At 33.4% G+C, this 10,393-nt stretch overlaps 1 protein-coding gene across 2 annotated transcripts; it reads left to right on the forward strand.

Annotated features, from left to right (window-relative positions):
* The first annotated feature begins 5,960 nt into the window (after positions 1–5,960).
* On the forward strand, positions 5,961–8,492 carry LOC120074997 (probable 26S proteasome non-ATPase regulatory subunit 3). Of its 2 annotated transcripts, none has more exons than XM_039028126.1 (9): positions 5,961–6,113; positions 6,212–6,304; positions 6,493–6,683; positions 6,800–6,928; positions 7,235–7,371; positions 7,561–7,661; positions 7,745–7,816; positions 7,909–8,004; positions 8,098–8,492. In XM_039028126.1, the coding sequence occupies exons 2-6, from the start codon at positions 6,223–6,225 to the stop codon at positions 7,619–7,621; spliced, it is 600 nt and encodes a 199-aa protein (XP_038884054.1). In that variant the 5' UTR covers positions 5,961–6,113; positions 6,212–6,222; the 3' UTR covers positions 7,622–7,661; positions 7,745–7,816; positions 7,909–8,004; positions 8,098–8,492. The 2 variants fall into 2 exon arrangements, with proteins under 2 accessions (XP_038884054.1, XP_038884055.1); XM_039028127.1 differs by having other exon boundaries at positions 7,235–7,349.
* The last annotated feature ends 1,901 nt before the right edge of the window (positions 8,493–10,393 follow it).

Consider the following 10,393-nt stretch of genomic DNA (forward strand, 5'->3'; position numbering starts at 1 on the left):
TGGAAGATTGTTGGGGTTGATGCCCTAAATCTTGTAGTGTTCTATAGTTTGTAATTGTAATGTATAAACGTTTTATTTTTGTAATAAAATATTTGATGTTTTATTTCAAAATTAGTTACATTAACCACAAACCAATAAACTAACATCCAGTGTTATTTTATAGCTTAAACATGTATGTAGAGACATATGGGTGGATCATGTTTAAGTGATAACCTAAATGGTATGTAGTAGACGGATAAGGCTGGATACCTTATCATGGTGACACTACGAGTATGACCACTTTGTAGGTGTTACAATTGTTGTAAAGTGCTATAAATAATTTGATCCTAATTATTCGTATGAAGACATGTGAGCGGGGATATTCTATATAAAGAAGTTATAAGACCGGACCATGAAATGTTTAGTGTCATTATATAATATCGTTCATAATAAAGACTTATATTTCACCAAGATGACCATAGCTAATGTGACCTAAATCCTGCGTGAGTTGTGAATTTCTACCTATAAGGCGCTCCTTTGATTTGTATAACTGAGAGTGGCCAGTTCATCGACTCAACAAGCCTACCATTTTGAGGATTCGTCTGATTGGGGAGCTGGAAAAACAGCTACACAAGAAGAAATTCATTCATTCCCTAATATCGGGGCAAATAGATAAATTACTCCCTCAAGGACTGATTCCAGGGCTTTAACAATGTGGCATCACACACTCTCCTAGCTCGAGAGGGGTTTGATCATAGTTGAACTATGATCTATTGTTCATAGAGGGATCAGTGATACTTAAGGAGTTAGATGTAACTGTAGGGTCGAAACGATAATTTTGGTCCAGCTATACTTACGAGTAATTTGTGAAGGGTCATCATACCATTAATTGGTTATATCCAATGGATACAAAAATATATATGCAGTGCGAATAGTGTAGTTTTCAGTCTTTAATGGAGTGTCCGACAGTTAACGGATGATGAATAATTTAATTAAAGAGTAATTAATTTTTCATGTATCATTGGAGCTTTAAGCTACATATCCATGAGGTCCCCTTAGTAGCTCAGCAAAATTTAATGAGAATCAGTTTTTGGATTAATTTTGAATTGTTCAAATTAATTGAAGGAATTGATTATATATGATATAATTACTATAATGTTCTTTGATACATTATAATATTAAGTATTTATGAGAGGAAATAAATATTTGAATATGATTCAAATATTAATTATATGAATTGGATTCATATAGTTGAATTTAATATAAATGTGATTTATATTAAAAGTTATTAATGAGAGAAATTAAACTATAGGTTATATTGTATTGGATACAATGTTAAACTATAGGCTATATGTTATATTTGATGTAACATATAGTTTAATATATTTAATATGATAAAGTTGTTATTATATATATATACACTAAAGTATGTTATTAAGATTAAAGTTAATTTAATTTAATTTAATTTTTTAATTTCATCACAGTTTTAGGGAGGGAGTTGTAACAACTCCCCCTTTTTCTCTCACAATGTGCAAGAGTGACTTATAGCTTCTACTGTCTTCTTCTTCCTGAAAATTAAACACAGAATAGTTCTATGATCCTAGAGAAGAGAATCCCCTGCTCTTTCCTCCTTCCTCTAAAAAAAAGAACTCTCTCAATCCAAAATCACCGAAGCCCACACTTCATGGATTCTCGCCAGAGAATACTGAGGTTCCCAAATGGTATTGTCTAATTTGCCAATTATTGGATTTTGTTCATGATTTACACAGAGGAGAAGGATTCGTGAAGAAAGTCTTCAAAGGTAAGGGTTTTCTAAATCCCATTTATTTTATTCATAAATTAGCATGTTGTATTTGTATTTGTGAATACATAATTGTTCTTTTCATCTATAAAACTAGAATTATGTAAAAATTGGAAATTGGGAAGATCCGCTTTCGGGTAAGGATCCCCTCACAAGGGTTCCTTCAAGGATGATCCCAAATAAGCATGAGTTTATATTTAGCTCAGGATTATGATTAAGTTACCTTAGGTCATCAAATTGAAATAGTCAGTTTTAATAGTAAACGATTGTTATAAAGAAAAAATGACTATTTCGTGGTCTGGTCTTTTACAAATTTCTTTTGCATAGGATGTCTCTACTCGCATGTTTCCACATGAACGATTTCGGGATCACATCGTTTGTATTAGTATACAAAGTAGATCGCATTTATAGTGTCCCCAGGATGAGGTACCCAATCTCATCCATATACTTATAGATCTTTTAGGCTATATACTATAACTTGATCCTCTTTTATGTCTCTACATAAAGGTAAAGTATTCATACTATAGTCATGGGTTCATTTATTGGATTTTATAATAGAGTGCAATTTCAATAATACTTTTATTGAAAAAATATAATATGTTTCACATATTACGAATTACGAGTTTTAGGACATTCCCAATAATCTTTCATTTGGACTAAAACTCTATGGGTTACAGATATATACAAATATACAATGTTGAGAAAGGAGAAAATACTATAAACGAGGGCATCTATATACTCTTGACATTCTCCCACTTGCCCTAGATTTATGAAGCTCATAGTCCTAGTCCTACCAGGTGACCCTCAAACACTTTAGCCAGGAGAGTCTTCGTAATTGAATCGACAAGATTATCCTCAGAGGCTATTTTCATGACTATCATGTCTCCTCTGTGTATGATCTCCCTAATGAGATGGCACTTTTGCTCGATGTGTTTTCTGCGCTTGTAGCTCCTAGATTCCTTTGAGTTGGTAACTGCTTCACTATTATCACAATATAGGGTGATCGATAGATGCATATTGGGAATCACTTCCAAATTTATCGGGAATTTTTTTAGCCATACCGCTTCTTTAGCTACTTCACATGCAGCTACATATTCAGCTTCCATAGTGGACTCAGCAATACAATTCTTTTTTATGTTTTTCCACACTATAGCTCATTCATTTAGAGTGAATACTTGTCTTGAAGTGAATTTCCTATAATCTACACCAGTCTCAAAATCAGAATCAGTGTATCCCATAAGGATCAAATCTCTAGAACCATACACGAGCATATAGTCCCTCGTTCTCTGAAGATACTTGAGGACGCTCTAAACAGTAGTCTAATGGCTATCACCAATGTTGGACTGGAATCTGTTAACAATTCCAACTGCAAAGCATATGTCGGGATGTGTACATAACATAGCGTACATCAAGCTCCCGATTGCTAATGCATTAGGAATTCTTTTCATTTCCTCAACTTCTTGATATGTCTTAGAATATTGTTCCTTGGACAAATGAATTTCATGTCTAAAAGGTAGCATGCCCTTCTTGGAATTTTGCATGTTATGTCTTGAAAACATTTTGTCAATATAAGATGGTTGAGATAGCGCTAGCGTTCTGTTCTTGCGATTCCGAACAATTTGGGTTCCAAGAACATATTGTGCATTTCCCAGTTCTTTCATTTGAAATTGTGATGCTAGCCAAGTCTTTACATCAGCAATGAATCTGGTGTCATTCCCAATGAACATGATATCATCAACATAACTTACCAAGCAAGCTACAATTTTGACTATTTTCTTGTAAACACAAGGTTTGTCAACATTCTATTCAAAGCCATAAGATTTGATCGCAGTGTCAAACCTTATATTCCAGGATCGAGATGCTTGTTTTAATCCATAAATAGGTCTATTAAGCTTGCAAACTTTTTGCTCCCTACCCTATTCAATAAACTCTTCTGGTTGAGACATATAAATACTTTTGTCAAGATGACCATTAAAAAAAGTTGTCTTGACATCCATTTGCCAGATTTCATAATCATAGAAAGTAGCAATGGATATAGCAATAGGATAAAAAGTTTATTCATAATCTACACCATCTTTTTGGGTAAAACCTTTTGCCACGAGTCTAACTTTGTAGGTTTGCACCTTACCAGTTTAGTCTCGCTTTCTCTTGTAGATCTATTTGCAATCAATAGGTTTTACCCCATCTAGTTGATCTACAAGTCCCTAGACATAATTGAAGTATATTGACTTCATTTCTAGGTCCATGGCTTTTATCCATTGATCTTAATCTACATCTTCCATTGCCTGTTTAAAGGTCAATTGATCCTCTAAGCCATCGTCGGGTATGATAACTTGAGTTTCTGTTGAACCCATATAGCGGTCAAGCTATCGAATAACCTTCCCACTACGTCGAGGCATTCTTAACCATGAGAAGAATGTGATGGATCAACAACTTTTGTTGAAGGACTAGCTTCATCAACAACTCTTGTTGATTTATCTGTAGATTATTTGGACATCTCGTCTAATACTAGTTTACTGTGAGGTTGATGATTTCTTATGTGATCTTCTTCTAAGGATGTAGCATTTATAAATATTTTATCTTATTGAGGATCATAAAATAGACCATGTTTCATTTCTCTAGTGTATCCTACAAATAGGCATATTTTTTAACATCGTTCCAATTTCTTAGGGTTTTGCACCAACACGTATGTGGGGCATCCCCAAATTCTGAAATGACGTAAACTACCTTTACATCCTTTCCATAACTCATACGGTGTTTCTAAAACACTTTTTTAGGGAACCACGTTCAGTATATGTATAGCAGCTTGTACTGTATACCCCCCAAAAGGACTGGGGTAACTGGGCATAATTCATCATTAAACAAACCATGTCTAATAAGGTTTGATTTCTCCTTTCTGCTACATCATTATGTTGTGGTGTACCAGGTGTTATGAGCTAGCATTGAATTCCATGTTCTACCAAATAGTTATGGAATTCATATACTCACCACCATGATCTGATTGTAGTGTTTTAATCCTTTTACCTAATAGGTTATTAACCTTAGTCTTATACTCTTTGAATTTTCCAAGAGTCCCAAACTTATGATGCATTAGGTAAACATGGTCATATCTAGAATAATCATCAATAAAACTGACGTAATATATAGATCCTCCCCGAGCTTTAACACTCATCGGACCACAAAATTTGTCATGTACACTACTACAAAATCTACATTACTTGACACTTGTAGTTTTTAATTATTTGACGTTTCTATGGAAAAAGCGTCAAGTAATATGATTTTGGACAAAAAAATGTCAAGTAAAAGGGTTAAAAAAGCGGAGATTGACGGAATATTTCGGATATTTTCACGCAAACCTTTACTTGACACGATTTTCGTGTCAAATAATATAAGATCTTACTTGACACGTTTCACGTGTCAAGTATAAAAAGCTCTTACTTGACATTTTTTTCGTGTCAAGTAAAATGGTTAAAAAAACAGAGATTGACGGAATATTTCGAATATTTTCACGCGAATCTTTACTTGACACGATTTTCCTGTCAAGTAATATAAGATCTTACTTGACACGTGAAACATGTCAAGTATAAAAAGCTCTTAATTGACATTTTTTAGTGTCAAGTAAAATATTAAAAAAAAAAAAAATCACCTAATAATATTTGTTTTCTTACTTTAATGAAAAGCCCTAAATTTATAATTTCATTTTCTTCATTTCTCTCCTTCCCCAAACTCTTGGTCGTCCGCATTTCTCCTAGTCGCCACCGCCCGCATTTTTCTAGTCCGTCAGTGTTGTCGCCCATGATCGTCCGCTGCTGGTGGTGTCATTCGATTTTCTTCGTTTTAGGTTGGAGATGACTGCCGACAAGATAATCGAGGTAACTTTTGGCACGTTGTCCTCCAGAAGCCGATGAGATATTCAGGAAAATGAAGAAGACTATGTATTAGAGATTGTACTCACTATACTAAAGAAATTAATACGAATACAAAGTTTAAATTCCACGAACTCAATTTCTCCAAAAATCTCATCGAACAATATATGTATTATTAATAGGTTATGAACTAAAAAAAATGTGGAATAAGGTAACACAATTATTTTTTAGGGGGAAATATTGTTTTTTTAATTATAATTTAAAATATATACAAAACAATGTTTTCTAAATTAACCCGGTAAAAGTCAAGGCGATGTCATTTAAATGTTTTATTCTCGCTTTCTTTCCCATTTCTCCCCTCTTCTCAGTTTCACCGAGGATTTGTCTTGTCGAAGAAGAAATTTGCAGAAAACCCTTGCTTTTTCACCTTTGCACAGCAAAGATCTTGTTCTTTCTCTCGATTTGAGGTCAGGTCCATCAGAACTATCAATTTTCTTCTTCCTTTTCGTTACTCCACCAAAATTTTTGTTGATTTACTTTTGTAGTTTGTGGGATTTTCTTACAGAATTCGCGAAGATGACCCAAGACGCCGAGATGAAAGATCTTCCTGCTCCATTGTCGTCTCCTTCCTCTTCAGCTTCCCCCTCAACTCTACAGAGTAAGTAAATTTTACCCATATTTTCTCATTCTTGCTTTTCTGCGTTGTTTATTTGAATGCGACTCTTTACTGGTGTTTTAGGGATTGGGATATCTTTCAATATATTAGATGTTTAGTCTTTAGAGAATCATTCAATTCTTTAGAGTTCTTTGTGTTGAGATTTATTCGTGATTTCATTTGTCAAACAGATTTGAAAGAGATTGTGTACCTCATTGAGACCCGTGCCTATGCCCAGGAGGTTTGGCGCATTGTTCGTGCCATTCGTCTAACTATGGCATTGAGGCGGAAGTTGAAGGCTTCTGTCCTTTCTCAATTTATGAATCTTGTTCTCCCCTCTGGGTCCGAGGTTCACACTAGGTTATCATCATTTCTTCCAAAGGTACTTAGAAATCATTAGCTAGTTTGTTCTTTTGTTACTGAGTGGGTATGATCAGTGTAAGTTATGGTTCATGGTGGTAGTGTTCCGAGTCTTCTAATTATTGCATAATTGCTTAGGAGGATGACTGTGAAATGGATGTTGACACCGCAACACAAGCTCCTGCCAAACACCCTTTGCCCGAGATAGAGATATTTTGCTACTTAATTGTGCTAATACTTTTGATTAATCAGAAGAAATATGACGATGTAAGATTTTATGCAAATGAATTAGTGTTTTTCTCTTATCTCTGAATGACACTATTTAGCCTCCCCCCACTGGAACTCTTTTCTATTATCTTCACTTTGTTTTCATATATTAGTACTGTCAAACTCACATTCTATTAATGATTTATTGTTTGTGTTCTGTGCAAGATCGAGATTGTGTCAAGTTGCATTTGAAACTCATGATTTTATTAACTTATATCTTTCCTTTTTCTTTTAAAAAAATAGTGTTTTTCTTATTTTTCCCTTTAACTTTTGGCTGTCTATCCTTACACTTACTGAACATTTCAGGCTAAGGCTTGTGCCTCAGCAAGCATTGCACGGCTTAAGAACCTTAATAGGAGAACAGTCGACGTTTTAGCATACAGGCTCTACTTCTATTACTCCCTCAGCTATGAACTCACTGGTGATCTTTCTAAAATAAGGGAGTGAGTTTATCATCTAAATTGTAATAGGGTGGTGGTAGTTAATTTTATGCCTCTGTATGGGTTTTGCAAGGGTACAATTCCATAAATGTGTTGGGATCATTGTACTTGAAAGTTTTTTGTACTCTGCTCTACCTTGATATAATGAGCTACCTTCAAGTTCTATACTAATTAGTTGTGTATTTTATTTAGTGATCATTGGTCGTTAATTGTTATCAAGGCGTATGATGATGTGGTGTACTATACTCATTGAGAACAAGTTCACAAGAAGATATCAAACACATAACAAATATGTAAGCTAACTTTTTTTTTTTTTTTTTTTTGTGTAAAGTTTATTTCATTCTAAATATTATACTATACTCTTTGACGAATGTAGGACAATGACCATTTTCCAATCTCAAAAAAATTGCAAAGGACTCGAAAAACCACATTCTGGAAAACAGTAAAGGTAAGTATAAGAGTATTGAAAAAATTAATAGAATGATATTTATTTAATGCATCTGTATGATATGTGTAATAATTATTGATTTTGTATTGTAGTGTCCTTTACAAGTGGGAACTGTCGAATGTGGGTATTACGTTATGAGATATATGCGAGAATTCTTGACTAAAAAGAAGAATATTATAACAGATACGGTATGTCTTTAAACTACTTATATATATATTGTAACATTATAGATAGTGTAAATAGTAAATAAATATGTATATCTCACTTTCTATGTTTTATAGATTGATACGAGGAGCTCGTACTCGCAACTTGAATTGGATGAAGTACGCATGGAATGGGCTGAATATTTAGGTCGCTATATTTGATGGACTTCCTATAAATTGTGTATGTGGCTACATGGGAATGCCAAAAAAAAAAAATTGTGTAAATGTTTTGTTCAGCCATTATAGGTTATATACTTCAAAGAAATGTGTGGTAGAGGATAGAATTTTAGTCTTGTGATTTTTGAAATACATAACACATATAGATTGGTCTTACAATTGTGGAATCATCATATATTGGGGTGGGTTGATAGAGTAATGTAAATTTTTGGAATTATCGTACTGTTATATGATTCGTCTTGTAAATTTTGAAATCGTTCACGTAGAATAGAAGAATGGAATTGTTTATTTTAGTATTTTCAATTTTTATGTTGGATGTATTGGGCTGATATGTAAACCTAAAGTATATGTGCAACTGTTTAGTTGATGGAATTGTCTTATTGGAACAAATGTAATGCATGAAATGAGAAATGGAAATTAAATTTGAATGTTTAATTTGGAAAAAAAAAAAACATAGATGACATTGGAAATGTGTCAAGAATTAGATTAGTTTACCATTATTTCGTGTCAAGATCAAAATATATTTGACAAATAAAAAATGTCAAGAATAATCACAATAATAAGTGCCAATAATTAATACACTTGACCTATTATTAGTGTCACGTATATTATATTTCTTGATATGAAAATTGTGTCAAGAATTATTTTTCTTGACGTTTTTACAGTGTCAAGTTATCACACTATACTTGACACTCGAATGGTTGACGCTTTTATAAGTATCAAGTATACCTTTTACTTGACATTGGAAAAACGTTTAAGTAATCCAATTTCTGTAGTAGTGGTATAAGTTCTAAAGGTTATTTGGCTCTAAGATCTTTTTCCTAGAAAAGATCTTTTAGTCATTTTTCCCTCAAGATATGATTCACATGGAGGTAAAGATCTGTCTTATAACTTGTTTAGATGACTATTTTTTTTATCAATCTCTCAATCAGGTTGAGATTTATGTGATCAAGTCTTAAATGTCAAAGATAGGCATTAAGAGAAATCTTTCTTTTCTTATTATGAGTTTCTGCTGTTTTAAACATCTCTATATTTAAAATAGCTTTTGCCTCAATTGGTTTTAACACATACAAATTATTTTCAAGTTTACCTGTACACATGCGAACACCTTTTGAACTAGTGAACACTTCATTTACATCAAAAGTGACTTTATACATATGTTCCAGTAAATAAGATACAAAGATTAAGTTCATTTTCATTTTAGGAACAAAATATACATTTTATTGGAAAATGTAAGAATCTTCAAAACATAACTTGATGTTTCCCACTGCTTATGTTGAAATGACTTCACCCGTTCCCACCTTGAAAGTCATTTTGTTTTCTGATAGCTGTGTCCAAGAACTAGTTTCATGAATGAAAGTGCAAATATGATTAGTGACGCCTAAATCTAGTATTCAGGTTAAGTGAAAAATTTTCACTAAACATGTTTCCATTACAAGTAAATCAAATTTACCTTGATTTGCCTTCTCAGTTTTCTTTTCCGTAAGATACTTAGGGCAATTGTGTTTCTAGTGCCTGGTTACAATGGAAATAGTTTTTCTTTTTCGATTTTAGTCCTGCTCGTAGTAGCAAGAGTTTGTTTCTTCCCTTTTCCCTTTTTCTTCATTTGGATACTTTTATCCTTTGAAGATCCAGACTTCTTTTCAGAGGGTTTTGAACTAGATAATGAACCCTTCTGAAAATTCCTTTGGAAAACAATATTTGTTTCCCCTTCTTTATTTTTCACTAAAGATCGATAAGTCTAGAGTTCATTCAAGAGGGTTGTCAAGTTGTAATCAATCTTAATTACAGCTTTTGTACGAAATGTTAGAAAACTCTTCGAAAGAGATTCCATTATCATACTCACTTGACTCCTCTCGTCTATGACAACACTATTTGCTTCTGCCATGTTGAAGTGGACCATCATGTCCAGGACATGTTCTCTAACAGAAGTCCCCTACTTCATACGCGAATTGTAAACGTATTTTATAGCATCATGTCGTATTGATGAGGATGACTGTCCAAACATCCATTGCAACGACTCCTTGATCTCTTTAGAAATGACCATGGATTCATGCTTTTTAGTAAGCACATCATATATGTTCGCTAAAACATAGGCTCTGGCTTTTTCATTAGCTCGGACTCATCTGTCATAAGCATCCTGAATATTTTGGGTTGCATTAGGATTGGGAAGAGAAGGACGTTCCTCTGTTAAAAC

The sequence above is a fragment of the Benincasa hispida genome, chromosome 4 (genome assembly GCF_009727055.1).
Source record: "Benincasa hispida cultivar B227 chromosome 4, ASM972705v1, whole genome shotgun sequence".
NCBI classification, from domain to species: Eukaryota; Viridiplantae; Streptophyta; class Magnoliopsida; order Cucurbitales; family Cucurbitaceae; genus Benincasa; species Benincasa hispida.

Coding starts and splice junctions, on each gene's coding strand:
- LOC120074997 (XM_039028126.1), top strand. CDS start 6,223: ATGACCCAAGACGCCGAGATGAAAGATCTTCCTGCTCCATTGTCGTCT. Junction 6,684..6,799: donor TATCATCATTTCTTCCAAAG/GTACTTAGAAAT, acceptor ATAATTGCTTAG/GAGGATGACTGTGAAATGGA. Junction 7,372..7,560: donor GATCTTTCTAAAATAAGGGA/GTGAGTTTATCA, acceptor TATTTTATTTAG/TGATCATTGGTCGTTAATTG.